Below are 17,884 nucleotides of genomic sequence, written 5' to 3'. Positions count from 1 at the left end.
ATACAGAAGACGTGTAGAGAAGAGACTTCCACCGCCTCCACACCTCCTCCCGGCTGCCTCCCCCACCCACCCTAGAGTTTCTTTCTCAAGCTTACTGCACGATCTTCAACATGTCATATGTGCATATACTTCTATTGGCTGTCGGGCGCTCCTTATTGGCCCGCGGACGCCTACATACGGAGTACATACATGCAAAGCAGGTTTTTCATTGGTCTAACCACCCAAGTATACCCCGGAGGCTAGCTATTGCAGCTGCACACCATCTAGTCGATTTTCGTAGATGCAGAGAGGCCCGTTATCAAAAGACAACAATTCCTTTTGTTGGGTTGTTGACTGCAACGTTGTCGGTCAAACCAGCAGATGCCCAAAGGTCGGTCTGGCCGAGCCGCCGTTGACATGGCTCTGCTTGGTACAGGGTGGAGTACCGGTGGAGCCTAGAAGCGACGAACACATTCAGGGTTTGTGGTCGGAAAATCTGGATCACGCGCAGCATATCTTCACTTTCTTCAACGGGGTAAATCGACAAGGGGTCCCCATACTTTCAGATGTCATCGTCTTCGGGCCCTTTCTTCTTCGAGGTAGCATTACGCAAATGTATGTATGTACAAGAGTCCGGTAGGCTATATGCAAGTGGCCGAAATAGCGGACTTTAAACGTTTAGCTGCTCTCTGTCCCTGGAAGGACAAGTGAGCCGGTTACGGTGCAGTTGCGATTGGACAATGCGGCAGTAAGCAGCTCACGTGTTCTCTCCCAGTGCCGGCTCGGCGCCTTCGATGTTGAAGATATCTCTAGGCGAGGCAGGAGCCTCAAGCTTGGCAAGCGGTGCGAGATTGCCTAGACCACGAATGATATCTTCGTGATCGAAGCCCAGATTGTAGAGCATCTGCGCAGCCCATCTGAGCGTATCGTGCAGTTCTGCACGCGTGGCCTTTGATAACCCCTTGCCACGTCCTTCCTCGAGCTCCACCTCGTTTTGGACCTTCCGAATGATGGCCCAGATCGTCTGTCGGTTAGGGTGGATTCGCCCCTGTAGGATGAGCGTGGCGCCACCATCCTGGACAATCTCAATGTCTTCTGGGCGATCTTCGTATTCTTTGCTCTTGGTGACGCGATATCGTGGCATTGTGGGTAATCCACCAGGCGCTCTGTAGGGCGAAAAAACTTCGCGTGACTGGTGACACCATATCTCGACGATCTCTTTGCCCTTGGCACTGCCGTATCCGTCGAGCACACCGCTTAGTACGCGGTTGAAGTCATCTGTGGAAAGATTGACCGCTTGACGGGATGAGAATGAGAGGAACCGCGCGCAGTAATCCTTCCACTCATCATCTACCGTTGATAGTATGGACAGTGTGCAGTATAATTCCTCGCGGATGTTGCTGAGTATCATCTGTTCCCATGCAAAGAGCAGTCCAGTGAAGCAGTTCTGAGCACGTGTCTTTGCTTCGCGGGGACCATTTGAGGTTCGAAGAAGTTCTGCAACAAAGCTTGAGATGATGATAGGTCGCGGCCTGAACGTAGATGCCTCTTCCACATACTTTTGCATGCCTCTGATGGTTTCCCAGTTCTGAAGTTTGATCTGAGAACATAGCAAGGCTATCAAGATTTCAGCCGGCATACGCTGCTGCTGGTGCTTCTCGTTCCAAGTTCCAGCGCTTTTGATCACATCCAAGACGAGATCGTTCTCTCCAGCCATTGTGCCAAAGCGAACAACGGATGCGGACATGCTGCGATGACTGTGCAACTCGCGACCGATAATGGGACCGTCCAGATCATCGGAAAACAGCAACCAACGGCCCACGTCGTACATTTTCGACTCGGTAACCAGATCCAGCAACCGCGCGAGGAGAGGTATGGGAATCTTGTTCTCGAAAGCTGGGAATTCAACCGGCGGAAGATGGCTTGTGAACGGCTCGTCTTGTCGTAACTGCGGACTATTTCGAAGAATTTCGAAGAACTCCTGTACAGACTTTTGTTTATTGTCATCTGTATGTTGTTGAAGCATGGACAATGTCGTCAATGCTCCCTGGATGTCACCGTTATTGATGAAAGCACGCATGGCCCGGTGCAACATGCTGAGTGGAATAGTGGTTGGCTCAAAGAAGTAGGGTACCTCGGTACTTGAAGAAGCAGATGCGTTGGCAGCGCCCACCTCAGTGCCGAACCCTGGAGCCAGCTCGAAGATGCGCAAGAGCAGCTCGGGTCGCTTCTCTGGTACGAAGCCGCCGGACTCGATGAGCCGGACCATGATGGAATCCCAAGCTGAGGAACCGAGACTCAGGTTGTTCCTATCTAAGAAGTCCTTCAAGGTCTTGATAGAGGCTACTAGGCTCTCTGGTGTAGCACCACGAGCTCCGACTCCCAGTCGCATATGGTTGACGAGCCCATCGACAAAAGCCGTAACGACTTCGCTGCTTATCGTCCTTCGGGTTCGGGCGCGGTCTTCTGCACGTGGCAAAGCATTCCCGCTCATCGGAACCAAGTTCCACGGACTTGGTGGTGCTGGTGTTTTCTGTTGCTCTGCTTCCATGATCTCCCTCCAGCTGATAAGCGCCCAGCTGTGGTCCCCTTGTTTGGCTGCCATCTTCTCCAGGATATAAGCACCATCGAGTGTCCAACCCCCGTGTAAACACGACCACAAACAAAGCTCTAGCCATAGCTCCGGAGCCACCTCTGTGACCTGAACCTTGTAACGGGATCCAGGTATCTCATGGCCGAGGAAGTAGTGGGCATTTGCGCGATTCTTGGCAGTCTTGACGGAAGCTTCGTGAGCATTCCAGGTGGCGTCAGACAGGGCTGTCAAGATCTTGGTCGAAAGCATGTGAAGGGTCGGAGGTTGTTGAAGTGCATGCTTGTCCAGGGGATTTCGATATGTGTAGACTGAGTCAGGCATGAAACCCAGATGGTGCAGGTATGCAATCATCTCCAAGACACGCGGCATGACAGTCTCCTGCCCGCCACGGTCTTGCTCCGCAGCTGACAATATCATGTGCCCTAGGCTCCTCCACAGCTGTCCAAGGGCTCGCTTAATAGGAACATGCGGATATCGGATCGACTCTGGAGCGGATGTTACAGCATCCAGGGTACGCTGCAGCTTGCGATTCGGAAAGGTTCGTTGGAGGCGCAGGGGACTTTCAGTCAGCTCTTTCAGAGGCCGGTGCTCTTCTCCTTGTAACACAGCATTTGCATACTGCTCGAGATGTTCAGTGAGGTCGTCCGAGCGTTTCCCGTCCTCCGTGAGCTTCCTAACCATCCAGATGACCGTTGGCCATTTCCCCGCCTCCAGACCAAGGTGGCTCAGAATGTCCACAGAGGCATCCTGGGCCTTGTTGATGAAAAGGGCAAGGTCGAGTGACGTTATCGGCTTTTCCGGCTTCTCATCGGTTTCTTGCCGCAGGTAGTTCGGGAGGAATGGCTCAATGGCAGCAAGCCATGTGTTGACATCATCACGGACCTCTCGAGGTGGGTAGGGTATGCATGAGTGGATGCGTTCCTTGGGCTTGGGCGGATATACTGGGACAATCACATCTTCTCCATCTTGCGTCGAAAGCTGAGTTTGTGAGTGAGCGTCTGCGGGGCGGCGTTTCCCAGATGTGAAGGTGCGCTTGGGGCGTCTACCGAGGGCGGGAACGAGGAAGGCGGCGACGGAACAGGGGGCAGCGATTCCACGAGGGTTCGGACGGAAAGCCTGTGAGAGGGCGCTGCGAAAACATGTATGCGCAGCGCTCATTGAGGGGTGGCGGGCGAGGGGTGAAGGTGAATGCTCGTGCCAGCGGCATGTCTTGACTTTTTCTGACTGGGATCATGACGAACTGCACTCTCCAGATCCGAGACGCGCTAAAGTGACGGACAGGGATCAGCGCCCGAGCTCCAGGCTGCCTGCCACTAGCGCCCCCCCAGTGACCTCACGCGTCGACCCGCGCAAACATTTCGCGACATTTCCAGCAGTTGAACCAAGACTGGACACATTGACCGTCGCAGCCTAAGACGTTCGCATACATAAGAGAACACTCCCGCGCGTGTTCGCAAATTATTGCAGCTCAACCTCTACCAACCACACAGCACACTGACATACCGCGACTATGGGTGTCTATCGCGTCGGTAAGTACTGAATGAACCCAAGTCCTATGCAGCCAACCATCTACCGATGTCATGAAAGACATACTATTTTACGCCAATCAGGACGACACTAACCATATATCAGAGGTCTCCCCTAACAACCGCGCCGGCTGTCAAGTCAAGGAATGCAAAGAAGCTGGCTCAAAGATCACAAAGGGCCAGTTCCGCTTTGCGGTTCAGGTCACCATCCATGAGCATGTCAGCTGGCAATACCGTCATTGGTAGGGTCTGCCATTATCTGTCTTCCAGGAAATTTACTAATTTGCCCAGGGGATGCGTTACCCCCAAGCAGATCGAGAACTTGATCGAGGTGTCTGGAGGCGACACTGACATGGTCGACGGCTACGACGAGTTGCCTGCGGAGTTCCAGGAGTCGGTCAAGTTCGCGCTAGAGAACGGCCACATCCCAGATGCAGACTGCACGCATGTAAGTATCTTCACACCATCTCAACGAAATACTCAGATTCAGCTTTACTGACATCATCAGCCCGAGGATGTTGAATATAACCGACCAGGCGCTAAGAAGCCTCGAGCGAAGAAAGCCAAGAAGGCTGACGACGAGGACGGCGATGAAGCGGACGAGAAACCTAAGAAGAAGCCCGCAGCCAAGGGCAAGAAGAACGCCGTAAAAGACGAAGACGAAGAGGACGCGCCTGCGCCAGCCCCAAAGAAGCGCGGTCCCAAAGCCAAGAAGGTCAAGGATGAAGAGGAGGAGGATGCGCCAGCTCCCGCCCCGAAGAAGCGTGGTCGGCCAGCCAAGAAAGAGGTCGCCGAGGAAGAAGACGGCGGTGAGGAAGAGGCCGCTCCTCCGGCCAAGAAGGCTCGTGCCAGCGGCAGGACCAAGAACGCACCCAAGTACAACGACAGCGAAGACGAGGCCCCTGCCCCCAAGAAGGCCCGCGGCAAGAAGGCTGCGCCCAAGCAAGAGCCGGTAGACGAAGACGAGGATATGGCTGAGGATGCCCCGGCACCCAAGAAAGCCCGAGGCAAGAAGGTGGCAGCCGCCAAAGTCGAGCCTGAGGCCGGTAGTGACGTCGAGGAGGAAGCTCCCGCGCCTAAGAAGGTCCCCCAGAAGAGGTGCGTTTGATCTAACGAAACAACAACATGTTCATGACTAATTGTGCATAGGGGCCGCAAGAAGGCTGTCGCAGCCGATGAGTAAACTCGCCGCACACGAAAAGCAGCACGCGTTACCGAACAATCTAGTCAGTCCGTATCGAGGCGTTAGCGGGGTGTCCCGGGGGAGTGTATTGTTGAAACAGTAGAGATACCCAGGAGAGCGTCGTGTTTATGAGGAAGGAAAAGTTTCAGCAGGCCGTTTGTTTGGATTGGTATCACAACGGTTGTTCTTTGTCTCCTCATGTTGTCGGTGTCTGTTTCTTTGCTGTATTTCTATACTGAATTGAGGTCGGTACATGACCTGCTACTTATCCAGTTTTCATCTCGCTTGTGTGTCTGTGTATGTATCGTACAATGTGTTTTCCCTTCCACATGTGTTCCATTCCATTACCACATCATCCCGTTCCCTCGCCACTTCAACGTACCCGTCTTGAGTCGACTCAACTCCGGAGTCAACTTCGATCACGCCCTCAACTTCTTCATCTCCTCATCCTTCATCCTCGCCCAATCCACCATCACCCTCCCATCCTCACACTCAATCGTCGGAAACAAATCTTTGAACCCAGCGCCGTTCCTAGCACGCTCTGTTATGTATGTATGTACTACATCCTGACCGTTGCACGACTCGGAGTGGATTGGACAACGGGCGGTGAACGCGGCGTTCGCGGTATCGGCATCAACGTTGGTATCGTTGCCTTCCGTCTGCTCGTCAGGCGAGGGGAACGAGAAGATAGGTCGGGGTGTTGAAGATGGGTTCGCGGCATTGTAGGCTTCATTTAGAGCTTTTGAGGCGGCGCGTGGTCGACCGGTGTTTATAGGCTTCTTCTCGGCCTGGACAATGTAGCCGGGAGAAGGGACGGGGTCGATGAACGCGGGGAAAGAAGATGTATCTGGTGCACGGGCCGGTGGGAACGTGAATGCCAGTGTGGTGTCGCGCTGCTGACCTGAGCCTCCACGTAGACCGACGGGTGTCTGTCCGATAGGAGTCTGCGCCCTCGATGACTGAACACTGCTCGCAGGATGTACATCACTCTCCTGTCTAGCAGAAGCATTCAACTCATACCCCGTATCACCCGTCTCATAATCCCTCTGCGACAACCCCCTCAAATACACCGCACTCTCTTTCGACCGATAGTCAGGTGCACGGAACGGACTATTCTCCCTCGTCTGAGCCCTTGACTCGCGAATCACATCCGGATGACCCAGACCATGAAGATACAAACCACTTCCACCACCCTCATCAGGCGAAATATCCCGTGGACTGCAACTCCGAAACCTAGACGGCGTGTGCGAGCGTGACGAGAGCCTAGATGGCGAAGGAGTAGGCCGACGAGAAACAGTTTCTACGAAAGCGGAAATATCGGAGGGATCCATCCAGCCCTGTGAGACGGAGAGGTTGGCTACCATATCTTCTTCTTGCCATTGTGGAGCGTGGTAAGGCGCAGCACCAGTTCCAGCTTCGGTAACATCTGCGAGGGGGCTCAATGATCGCCGGATCCCTTCTGCGGCTAGTAGCTGGTTCAAACGTGAGGTGCTTGCTATGGGTCGGAGTGAGGTAAGGCCTTGACCACTGCGGACGCTGAGACCATGCTGGTGGGTTGGCGATACGGGGCGTGAGACGAAGGGTGTGTTGTCTACCGAGGCGTTGCGGGAGCCGGGCGCTGAGTAGGCGAGGTAGTGGCCTCGGTCGTGCGGTGTGTAGCTTGTTGCTGGGAAGAAGCTTTGTGGAGAGTCGCTGGTGGTGGGAGGAGCTTCGACGGTGCCGATGCGTGGGACGTTGGTTGAGGAGGATGAGGTACGGTGAGGTGGTGCTGGTCGAGAGCGAGAATTCGATCGGGAGCCGAGTTTCGAAGATACTTGTGAGGGTACTAGCAGTGTCGTGAAGGACGGGACACGTGAAGGAGCCTGACTGGGTAACGGTTCCTGCGCGCTTGCCTTGGGGGTTACAGCAGCATCAATGTCCTTTGCGCTGCCTTTTACAGTCTCAGTCTCGATCTTGCTTTCCTTCTTCCTTTCTCCAGCCTTCTCCTCTTCCAGCGTCTTCTTCGTTTCTTGCTTCTTGGTCTCCTCCTGCTCCTTCTGCCATTCCCACTCGTGAACACAAGACCTCTGTAAAGCAGCAACAGTGCTTTCAAGAACGAGATCTGGTTTCTTGGAATCGTAGAGCGGCGCTTGATCTGTAACGACCCCTACGATGTTGATGCCCTTTTTGGTCGAGAAGGGCACTGGCTCGATCGGGTTACCGACGGGATAGGCGTAGATGAAGTGGCCTCGGTAGTGGTATGCAACGCCAGTTTCGAGCGTGTGATCGCCCTTTAGACCGGAGATGAAGACGCGCTGTTTGGTGGCTTTGATTCGGGCTGCGCGCTCTAGAATACGATTAGTATAGAGATCTTGTGCTGTAAGCGGGTTCGACCAAGCTTGGTGACTACTTCAGGAACTAGCGATCGCTACATCATACTCGCTCAACGGAACTTAGGAACTTACCATTCGCGATAGTCTTTGCATTTCCTCTTCCCGCCATCGTTGCGCCTGCTCAAACGGGTAACCGTGTGCGTTGGCGGTGGGTTGTTACGTGATGTCACAACAGCGTCGCGACAATCGCAGATGCAGATTGAGAAAGCGACAGCACCAAGTCACGGAAGTAGCGCGGGTATGTCACAAGGTTATTCCTTTATGACCATCAGGCAGTTTGGTGGTGATCGCAAGTCACTTTTGATCCACGTATGAACCCACAGCAAACGGCAGCTGAGCTAAGACCATGCGGGAAGACCCTGCGTGTGAGGTGGTGAAAGTGAAAGCGAACATTTTGATTGGGTCGGTCGGGTATAGCAGGAGAAGGCATCTCGAGATACAACATTAGTAAAGAAAGTTGCTTGCAAGGATCAACACGTTGCTGGTCAGATATCCAGAATAGGCAGGCGCGAAAGATGAGGAAAGGTTCAATACTCAATGACCAGCATGCTGAAATATCATCTTGCATAGCTCGTTAAAGTACGCCTATGATGGGAGATATTCGCACGATATTCAACGCTCCTTGCAGATGTCAGTTGCTAATCGTAGCCATTGAACAGCGTCCGGAAAGAGGATAATAAAGATGGACTACACAAGCATGGAAATGAAAAATTGGTTCAAATAAATGGGATATCAAATTGATGAAGACACGCCATTAACTTCCTCCTCTTTCTCGTATGGGGTATGACATTCTATCGGGTAGCAGAGGTACCGTCAGAGCCGTCAGCAGCAGCACCAAGACCCTCCTCGTCACCGGGCTCGGTGTAGGTGCCCGACTTTTTGGTCGCACCACGTGTGCGCTCGTCAAGGATGTTGCTCTTGTCGATAGCATCCTTCTCATCACGTTCTAGATCATGTCAGTATTGTGTCGACTATGACGGTTGATGTACATACCGAGCTGAGCGTCAGAGTCACCACCGTTGGTGTACTCGGTCGCCTCAACAGGCGCCTCATCGTTCTGAACGGGGATCTCGGTCTGGCCGGTACGGGACTTGTAGTCGTTGTCCATGGCGTTGCCGTTGGGGATCTCGCTGGAGCTCATGATGGTAGTGTTGATGTTGTTGGTTTGGGGAGTGGATGTAGTGGTGGAAGTATTGAAGACGAGAGTAGTTGATTGAGATGTGATGATGTGTTGATGTAGAAGAAAGGAGATGGGATTACCTCCTTATGTAGACGATGTGAACAGAGATGCTACGTCATGGTGTAGGCCATGTCCTCTCAAGCCTCTGATGCAACAAGGTGTTCGAAACAATAGGGAGGCAGGGCCGCGATCTAGATCCCATACCGCGATCACAGTTATGACCGCATAGTCCAGAATGCCATACTGACCTCCACAGACTCCACAGAGCGCCATACCAGCATGGGATTGATGTGCACTGGAAAGGGGATAGGCATATGGCGATCCGGGAAGCGGGTCCCTTCCTAGAGGCGGGAGCTGATTGCGCTTGTCGGAGGTATGCGTTGCAATGACTAGCAGACGTGAGAGTCGCCGCGTCATACTGCGGTGGTGTTGCTGCGGGCCAATGCAACGAATGCAATGCAGCCCTTCACAATTCCTTCTCTTTCTCCATGACTGACAGTGGGCCAGTGTTTCTACGATGCGATTGATGCTATGCGAAGCTACGCAGACGTCAATATTGTCTGTCAGAACGTTCCCTAGACTGCGTCATGCCTCCACAAAGCTACAGGGACTGGACACCCGTCATGCAAGGGACAGCACGATAGCCCATAGATCCAGAGCTAGCATCGCACCTGCAGCCGAAAGAGGGTGACAGTCGACGTCAACACAAGCGTAGCGTCAGGGGAGTGTGGAGCCTCTTGTCTGAGCTACAGATTGGCGAGATCGATCGTGCATGAGATATCGGTTTCTGTGCGATGTCGATGACGCTGGAGGCTGGAAGTTTGTTTTGAGATGGCTGGTCGACGTTAGGTGGGAGCATTGACGCGAAACGCGGCATTGCGACGTCACGACATCACGTTGGCCCGGAAGCGACTTAGCCTGCGTTAGGGGTAGGGATACGAGCGATTGAGCAACCGCATCATCGCATTTGAGATGCACATGCATTCTCTTTTAGTGATGACTAGGGCGCTGATATTGTGTGCATGCGCAGTCATGCTCCAGGGTGAATATACGCAGAACCCTAGCCTATTGCAGGATAAATCTTCCTCGCAAATAGGACGTAGCATTTCCAAGGCGTCACATTGCAGTCGACAGAGATGATAATTTTCAAAGCGTAAGCATGAGTTTGTCCCTATCCAAATAATACATAGCAGAATGACTACGCCAAAGATGCACAACGTTTGTCAGATAATACAGCTACGATCATTCTACGCACTGGCGCCGGCATCGACCGCAGTTCCGCTCTCGCTCGTGTCCTTCTTCGCCTCCTCGGTCTTCTTTGCGGCAGCCATTTGCCATGCTGGGATAGCGGCGCGTCCCGGCGAGGGCCTACCGTACGCAGGGAGAGGCTTCTCGGTGGCAGGGCTGGGAGCGGGCGCGGGCGTTGCGCTACCATTTGTTTGGGTCTCGGTAGCGCTCGTGCCGTTGGTCTGCTCACTGGGCGCAGGAGTAGAGGACGGCTGTGGTGTCGATGCCGAAGCAGCGGGTGTGCCGTTTGTGTTGGGTGTCTGCGACTGCGACTGCGCTTGTCCGTAGTAGCCCGAGGTGCTCTGTGGGCGTGGTGGTGCCGGAGAGCTCATCCTGTTGCCAATCAACGTCTTCAGGCTCTTCAGCTCAGTTGACAGCTCCTGCAGCCTCTTGTCGGTGGACTCCTTCTGTGAGTCCAATGCCTTCGGGATCAAGTCCCTCAAGCCGCGGACGTCATCCTCGATACGTCTGTTGTCGTCTCCCTGTCTCTTCGACGACTCCTTGAGGCTCGTCAGGACGCTCTCCACCTCACCAAGCGCGTCATCCAGTCTTGTTGTCCGTGCCTCTTCCGATGCCTTGAGAGCGGTTGTGTCGGTGTTGAGTTGCTCGAGGAGATCGAACGCGCGCTTGAAGGATTCGTCGACTGAAGCTTTGTCTTGCTCTAGCTGAGGCTGCGTAGGTGGTTGTATCAGGGGTAGGACGTATCGTTTCGCTGTGAAGTAGAGGCCGTATCCTACACCGCCCATGACCGTTGCCATGATGAAGTAGTCGCGCCAGTCGCGTTTCGGCGGTCTGTATCTGTCAGCATCGAAACCGGATGTAGGTAATCTCTATGCTTACTCCGGAGGCGGCGGGGGCGGTTGCCAGTATTGTTGGGGAGGATAGCTCCCATACGGGGCTGCCGGTGGTGGTCTGTACGCATTGCTGGCTACTGCGGATGTCTGGGGTGGAGGCGATGAGGCATAACTGGGGTCTTCGGCTGCACGCGCGAGTGAGACATCGACTTCTTCTTGTGTGAGGTTCTTGGATTGGAGAAAGGCGATGCGCTTCTCAAGGGGCGCGCTGGCAACGGACGGGTCCTGGAGGACTGGCGGCTGTTAGTATCGTCGCGTAGAGCGTGTCGTGCGTCAACCTACAAGACACCGCCGACTGTATTATATCCTCGCGGACCATGTTGACTGCACGATACGCAATGCCAGTAGCACGCGCAGGTTGAAGTTGGTGATGGAACTGGAGAGTCGCGAAATGACGATCCGAAAGCTGGAGGCGGGTATGCCTCGGCTCCTTTAGATCGGCGGTCGGTTCCGCCTCGTCTCACGTGGCACGCCGACCGCAACTCTTTGCCAACTTCGACTCTGCGATGCGAGACGTCCCAACTTCAGATTATGACTTTCCGTCGCAACATTCTCTGGTCTATGGTCACGAATACACGAGATGCTGGTCGTCTACACTATTGGCAGTATGTCCACGGAAAGGACATGCCACACCAAATCGTCAGCCTCCACTAACAAACACGGTACTGCGGTGACGCATCAGACGCTCTAGCGAGATTGTCAGAGTCCATACACTAACATATGCCACTGGATCCTGTTCCGGTCGCTTCATCGTTTGTTACCTCTTCTCCTTAAGAATTTCCGATTACGTCGCCCGCCAGAGAGCATCTACAATACTTGGACTCAGCAAGAGGGTGGAACCAATATAGTATCGGTGAAAAGACATATCATGACCACAGATCGAGGGTAAATGGTGGTCTCATCCCATGTTCTGTCAATACTTCGACGTAATGTCCCATCGAGAACGTGGCAGACAGCATGAGAAACTCACGCAAGCTACTGAGAACCATGGTAGCGATACACTGAGCCAAGGCTGACATTCGACATGTGAGCATGCAAGCTACCCGAGCTTCAGGATATTTCTACACACTTTGGACGTGTGTACTTCGATTTTCGGTATTTTCAATCGTCGCACTGTGTCAACGCGATTTCTTTGTAGTCTCGCCAGCTTTCAGGATCACCGTTTGGTAACGTCTATCAATCGCTCTGTGCTCACATGGTCCACATAGCGCAACACTTCCGTGCCCGGCCAGTTAAAATACTGCGCGCGCCCTCATGTGAAAATTCGCTCATTGGTTGTTCAGGGGCCCTATGAGCGCGCGGTATTTGGTCAGTTCGAAAGTGAAGGCGTGTACTGTGCAGAGCTCAGGCTTTCTCTGCGGTGCATTCGCGGCCTTCACTTCATTGTGAATGGGGTTAGAGACAAACGGATATTTTCGCCCCTCAACCAATCTCACATTGCTTGATTTCTCATTCTATCTCCTCCACTCTTTCGCACATCCTCAGGGATTGCAGCTATCATCTAACTTTGAGACATCATGGACCGAACGAACATTATCGACGACAACGAAGTCGCGCGCGCCATGAGTTTGGCTACGCCGAGGAAAGGCAAAGGAAAGGGTAAGAAAAAAGCTCCTGAATCCCACGCGAGCAGTCCTTCAAAGCAGAAGAGTACCACTGTACCAACTGCGAGGGCAAGGGCAAAAAGCACGACCCCAGCTACACCTTCCACTCCGACGAGGACTTCTGGGGCTAGGTTCTACGAGGCGAACGGCTTGAGGATTCCACTGTACAACAAAGACGGCTTGGGCAACAAAAGGAGGCCGTACGCTCGCTTATCCAAGGGCCTGCTCAAGTACAGCGTGGACGACTTACTTGACATGGTAGAGCAGTATGCAGGCGCGGAGAAGAGGCAAGAGCTGAAGGACGAGGGACTAGCAAAATCAAGGCTGGCGAACTGGATCGAAAAGAAGGAGACACTTGCTCTTGGACGCAATCCGAAGTCGACACTATCTAGTAGGTTTCTTTCCCATCTTATTTAATGCGTGCAGGTATACTGACAGTCTAAGTCGCAGACGAAGAAGAAGAAGCCGATGATGCTGATGACGCCGTCTCCTTCCCGGCCCCCACCACCCCGACGTTTTCCAGTGTGAGAACACCGATACAGGCCAATACTCCCTCTACAACTGTCAACAAAAAATATGACTCGCCAATTACGATCAAAGACAGTAGTACCTCCCGTCAATTTAGTCACCGGAAGAGAAGCGCACCTGATGAGCCACCGGACGGCCGGCCACACACGAAGCTTCAGAAGCGTGACGCACTAACAAACACGGCTGCTACAAATACCGGACATTCGGCTGAGGATGAGTTCACAGGCACCCTAGTCGACTACAATATACCAACGCTTTCGCAAACGGAAAGGCAAACATCTGTATATAACGCCAAAGGGTCCCGCCACGATGCTTTCATGCAGACTACTGGCATGAATCCTTTGGATCCCGACCGCTCTTCGATAATCATTCGCGGACGTAATGAGGATCGCGTGCTCACAGCGACATCTGGCCAAGGTTATCGCAAGGGCGAGACGTACTTCCATGAGACCACAAGTAAGTAACAACTTTTCATTGGATACTCCTGATGCAATGCGGGTTGTTCCATTCGCCGCGCACTTTTTCACAACCATCGGATACCTCCCGGGGCGGTCCAAACATAGATTATCTCGGCTGTTCACTCCGCTTGCTCCATACAGCACACCTCGCTAACACGCTGCCTAGTACCACATCGCGCTACCAAGCCCAAAAAATCTCCTTCCGCCCCGTATCTGAAAGAAGGAGAGCACGGGCGTAAAGGTGACTTCCAAGCCGACAACGACCGGCGCACGGGCGTGGGCCATCAATTTGAACCGGACGACTATCTCAAGTGGTCAGAGTTCAAGAAGTTCCACAGCACGATCTACGAGCAGTTTCCACACTATCCAAAGCCGAACCAGGGGATAACAATCGACCTTGAGACGAAGGATTCATGGGATGCATGGCAAATTTGGTATGATGAGTTCACGAAGAAGTACCCTGGCTATGCCGTCGCGCACTTGTGGCCTTGTGGCTGCGAGAAGGTGAGAGACGAGGATGAGAGTGAGGAGGAGTAGTGGTGAAGGATATCTCCATTGGCATACGACAAGCATGTCCTACAATCGCTATGTGGGAGCCTGCGGCATGTCATGGATGTATAGGTCGCGAGTGGTCACGATGTAGATCTTCATTGTACCTAAGTATGCTTACAAACTTCACCTCGATGACTCGAAACGCTAGTCACCCCACGCTCATATCTTGTAAATGCCTCACCATGCTAAACCCTATTAAAGGTAAGTGTGCGCAAGTATTTGGTACAAGACTTCTAGTATCCTACTCACAGTGTCTAGGCTCGAGGTTCTTACATTACTCGCTTACCTCTCCCGCAGCGCCTCACCAATCGACAAAGGGAAAACTGAACAGGTCTGCAGACTACATCAAGTCAAAAGCGTGCAAAGTAGGTGACACAACGTCAACGTAGACTGCAGGGTGTTCAGCTTTTCCCTAGGTTCCAAACATGCCGCCAGTGCAATCACTCAAGCGCACTTCGGCAGAAGCGAGAAGAGACAGCGGCGCGGGCTTGATGACCCCTTCGAAAACACCATCATCACCAGACAAGTCTACAATGCGTCTGAAGCTCGAAATCCCTAAGCAAGACATCTCCAAAGAGGAAGAGCGCAAGCTCAAGTTCCGAAAAGCCGCTGCAAAACGCTGGGTACCAAATCTTCAAAGACCGCCGCCTCAGCTAAAAGAGATCAACGCTGCCTACAACAATAAGCTTATGAGGCATTACACCGACAGAACTGCAGCACCGTCAGACAACATCATCAGACCGCCAATCAACAGGTCCGCCCGTGTCGACGCTTTACTGGCAACTCTCCCACTTCAACCCGCACAAAAGCTGCCAAAGCCATTCAGTCAAATACAAGCCGATCACCGCGAACAAGTCAGAATTGCCGCACTTTTGGAGCCAAACAGGAAGATCACAGAAAGTGCGTGCGCCAAAGAATTAGCGAGGGAAGCTTTCTCGTCAAATGGAAAACCTCGTGACCGCAAAAGTCTCAAGCGCAAGTTCACTGGGCAGGATGGAGTGTGATGAGTCAGGGTGCGGTGATGGGCTCCGAGGCGAGCGGTTAATGAGTACATTACGACATTGGGTTGGATTGCGGCATTTGTTTTCAGGAGCACGACGTTTGGGCTCAGTGACTGCGACGACTGCGGCTGGGAAGTATTGCAATTGTTTTCAGGGTTGGGTTGATTGGCGGAGTGTTAGGGTAGAAAAATGTAGACTAGTCAAGGCAACTATGGTACTTGATTACACATGAGGGTCCACTTTGACATTTGTGACCAGTGATAAAAATTGTGTATAGCAAATAGGTGTAGTATTCACGTGACGCAAATATGGTACCAGATATTATTGTACGTCAGTATCCACTTCGAGGTTCTCGGCCAGTAATGTAGGATGTATATGGCAAGAAATGTAATATCTCAGCAATGCAACTATGGTACTGCTATGATTAGTTCCGCTTACCATGTGTGCACTTTGGTTTCCATGCGCGCTCACATATTTTATACCGAGCTAGCGGTATAGATAAATTATGTCCATGTCCACTTCCAAAGACCATACCATCACACCAAACCTCTGCATCAAGATTCCGCAAAGAAAGTTGAATCCCAACTAAACCATCCAACACCAACACAAAACCGTAAAATCAAGCATCATGAAGCATTTCCTCTCGCCTGACCGCATGGTCGCAAACTCGCCTCCTCAAATGGGCGAGGAAGCATCACCACCCACCACACCATCAGCCAAGAAGCCCAAACGTAAATGCCGCCTAATCATCCATCCCCCCAAAACACCATCGCCAAAGAAGCCCAAGCGTGGATGCCGCCTCACCATTCACCCACCCACGCAAAACCATGCCAAAACCCAATACCTCCCAACACCCCAATCACTCCCACAGATGCCGCCAAACACCAGCGCCACACAGAAGAAGAAGCCCTTCTTCCAACATTTCAGAACACGAGCACAACTACGCACACCCATCAATAAAAACTACTATTTCCCCAGCGCGCAGAAAGCCAGAAATAAGATACGCCACTTTCACTTTCTGGATTCAGTGGCACTAGGTGTTACGCCTCTGATCCACAAGTGTGAAGACATGGGTGATTTGGGACTCAGTGGCGTGGAGATGGAGGATGAAGAGAGAGGGGAGCTGGGCGAGCTGGAGTTTGGGACTGGGTTGAAGGCGGAGATGGAGGAGGATGATGTGAAGAGGGGGAAGATGGCTTGGTTGAAGGAGAAGTTGTGGGGGAAGGGAACTTGGGCTGTTTGTAGTGGGAGGGAAGAGGAGGAGGAGATGGAGCGGGAGCTTATGTGTTTGGCGAGAGCGGCGGTACCGCTGATGGGTGCGCACGATGAGGATGAGATGGGGATTAACGGCGGACCTTCGATGAAGACAGAGATCCCGAATATGGGTGACTATATGGGTGACTTCTCGAAGGATGACATGATGAAATTAGCAAGGTTGGGGGTGTGAGAGCTCATGAGATTTGATGGAGAGCACCTTCAGGCTATGTCATGGGCGCGACGGGTTGCAGGGCATGATTTCGGAGCACAGGTATACGATTGTGCGCGATAGTGTCTGCGTTTTCATATTCTTTCTTCTAGTAATCGTAAAATCCTTTACCACTCTTCTTTCCTAGCCATCCTGCATCGACCATCTTCTTGAGCAGCACTGCGGGCCTGTACTTGGAATCTCCCGTGTCGTGGTACAAGACCTGCATGATCGCCAGACAAGTGTCGATGCCGATGAAGTCCGCTAGTTGCAGTGGACCCATGGGTACATTCGTTCCGTTCTTCATGATGCTGTCAATGTCCTCCTTGGCGCCTACACCCGTCTCAAGGCAAATGACAGCCTCGTTGATGTACGGCATGAGGATACGGTTTGCAAGGAAACCGGGGCTGTCGGCGGACTTGGACGGTATCTTTCCCATCTTCTCGCAAAACGCGATTGCGGTTTCGACGGTAGCTTGCGAGGTCTGAAGACCGGTGATGATCTCCACGCCCTTCTGGATGGGTACTGGGTTCATAAAGTGTGTGCTGATGACGCGTGATGAAGCCGAGAGATCTGTTGGGTCGGTGGTAGTGCTCGCCGCAATCTTGGTGATCGATATGGACGAGGTGTTGGTAGCTAGGATAGCGTGTGACGGGCAGATTTGCGCGAGTTGCGAAAAGATCTTGTGTTTGAGGTCTGGGATCTCTGGTACGGCCTCGATAACGAAGTCGACGTCTGACAGATCGTCCATTGATGTGCTGGAAGTCAATCGCTCTCTTGCCGCTGCGGCGTCATCTTTCGAGATTCTGCCCTTTCCAACATCCTTTTCGAGGAGCTTGTCCGCAAATTTCAGGCCTTTGTCGATTGATGCTTGGGAGTTGTCAATCAGCCGGACCGGTACTGAGGCCCTCTGTGCTGCTACAAGAGCTATTCCGAGGCCCTGATCATGTTAGATTGACACCTGTCGGGTTGGTGCATTGATGCATACCATCTGGCCTGCTCCAATAACACCCAGCTTCTTGACCTCAGCGGCAGCACCGACAGAGGGAGTCGAGCTGAAGGCACGGCATTGCTGCCGTACAGCGCAACGAGCGACTTGTTTTGAGGCTACGGAAAACATCGTGTGTATTTAATCGAAGGATTGCACGAATTGTGAAAGATGCGCGATCAAACATGTGATGAAGAACGACATTTCCCCAGGCCGATGAGAACCGCGGCGGGCTAGCCGAGGCATGACGTTGACTGGCGGCGGGAAGGCGCGAGGATCAGCCCTGTCTTGGCGGATTTGCGCGGTTTGTCCCG

At 52.9% G+C, this 17,884-nt stretch overlaps 9 protein-coding genes across 9 annotated transcripts; 4 read left to right on the top strand and 5 right to left on the bottom strand.

The window, feature by feature from the left end:
* Positions 1-736: 736 nt before the first annotated feature.
* On the bottom strand, positions 737-3,730 carry J4E90_000189 (uncharacterized protein; the record flags this gene model as incomplete). The annotated part of the gene is made up of 1 exon (XM_051429786.1): positions 737-3,730. The coding sequence occupies one exon, from the start codon at positions 3,728-3,730 to the stop codon at positions 737-739; it is 2,994 nt and encodes a 997-aa protein (XP_051295273.1).
* A 352-nt stretch (positions 3,731-4,082) lies between these two features.
* Positions 4,083-5,281, top strand: J4E90_000188 (uncharacterized protein; the record flags this gene model as incomplete). The annotated part of the gene is made up of 5 exons (XM_051429785.1): positions 4,083-4,101; positions 4,205-4,340; positions 4,390-4,546; positions 4,607-5,196; positions 5,248-5,281. 5 exons carry the CDS (start codon positions 4,083-4,085, stop codon positions 5,279-5,281), a joined length of 936 nt encoding a protein of 311 aa, XP_051295272.1.
* A 419-nt stretch (positions 5,282-5,700) lies between these two features.
* Positions 5,701-7,762, bottom strand: J4E90_000187 (uncharacterized protein; the record flags this gene model as incomplete). The annotated part of the gene is made up of 2 exons (XM_051429784.1): positions 5,701-7,607; positions 7,726-7,762. The coding sequence occupies 2 exons, from the start codon at positions 7,760-7,762 to the stop codon at positions 5,701-5,703; spliced, it is 1,944 nt and encodes a 647-aa protein (XP_051295271.1).
* Positions 7,763-8,444: 682 nt separating this feature from the next.
* On the bottom strand, positions 8,445-8,794 carry J4E90_000186 (uncharacterized protein; the record flags this gene model as incomplete). Its single annotated transcript, XM_051429783.1, has 2 exons — positions 8,445-8,599; positions 8,647-8,794. The coding sequence occupies 2 exons, from the start codon at positions 8,792-8,794 to the stop codon at positions 8,445-8,447; spliced, it is 303 nt and encodes a 100-aa protein (XP_051295270.1).
* A 1,286-nt stretch (positions 8,795-10,080) lies between these two features.
* J4E90_000185 (uncharacterized protein) lies at positions 10,081-11,293 on the bottom strand (the record flags this gene model as incomplete). The annotated part of the gene is made up of 3 exons (XM_051429782.1): positions 10,081-10,912; positions 10,961-11,207; positions 11,257-11,293. The coding sequence occupies 3 exons, from the start codon at positions 11,291-11,293 to the stop codon at positions 10,081-10,083; spliced, it is 1,116 nt and encodes a 371-aa protein (XP_051295269.1).
* A 1,198-nt stretch (positions 11,294-12,491) lies between these two features.
* Positions 12,492-14,101, top strand: J4E90_000184 (uncharacterized protein; the record flags this gene model as incomplete). Its single annotated transcript, XM_051429781.1, has 3 exons — positions 12,492-12,969; positions 13,023-13,562; positions 13,731-14,101. The coding sequence occupies 3 exons, from the start codon at positions 12,492-12,494 to the stop codon at positions 14,099-14,101; spliced, it is 1,389 nt and encodes a 462-aa protein (XP_051295268.1).
* Positions 14,102-14,173: 72 nt separating this feature from the next.
* Positions 14,174-15,120, top strand: J4E90_000183 (uncharacterized protein; the record flags this gene model as incomplete). Its single annotated transcript, XM_051429780.1, has 2 exons — positions 14,174-14,179; positions 14,533-15,120. 2 exons carry the CDS (start codon positions 14,174-14,176, stop codon positions 15,118-15,120), a joined length of 594 nt encoding a protein of 197 aa, XP_051295267.1.
* A 625-nt stretch (positions 15,121-15,745) lies between these two features.
* Positions 15,746-16,564, top strand: J4E90_000182 (uncharacterized protein; the record flags this gene model as incomplete). The annotated part of the gene is made up of 1 exon (XM_051429779.1): positions 15,746-16,564. One exon carries the CDS (start codon positions 15,746-15,748, stop codon positions 16,562-16,564), a length of 819 nt encoding a protein of 272 aa, XP_051295266.1.
* A 127-nt stretch (positions 16,565-16,691) lies between these two features.
* Positions 16,692-17,702, bottom strand: J4E90_000181 (uncharacterized protein; the record flags this gene model as incomplete). Its single annotated transcript, XM_051429778.1, has 2 exons — positions 16,692-17,522; positions 17,571-17,702. 2 exons carry the CDS (start codon positions 17,700-17,702, stop codon positions 16,692-16,694), a joined length of 963 nt encoding a protein of 320 aa, XP_051295265.1.
* Positions 17,703-17,884: the final 182 nt, after the last annotated feature.

This window comes from Alternaria incomplexa (genome assembly GCF_024043165.1).
Source record: "Alternaria incomplexa strain BMP 0042 chromosome Unknown scaffold_1, whole genome shotgun sequence".
NCBI lineage: Eukaryota > Fungi > Ascomycota > Dothideomycetes > Pleosporales > Pleosporaceae > Alternaria > Alternaria incomplexa.
The sequence above is the reverse complement of the archived record's forward strand: the minus strand, read 5'-3'. Positions and strand labels throughout refer to the sequence as shown.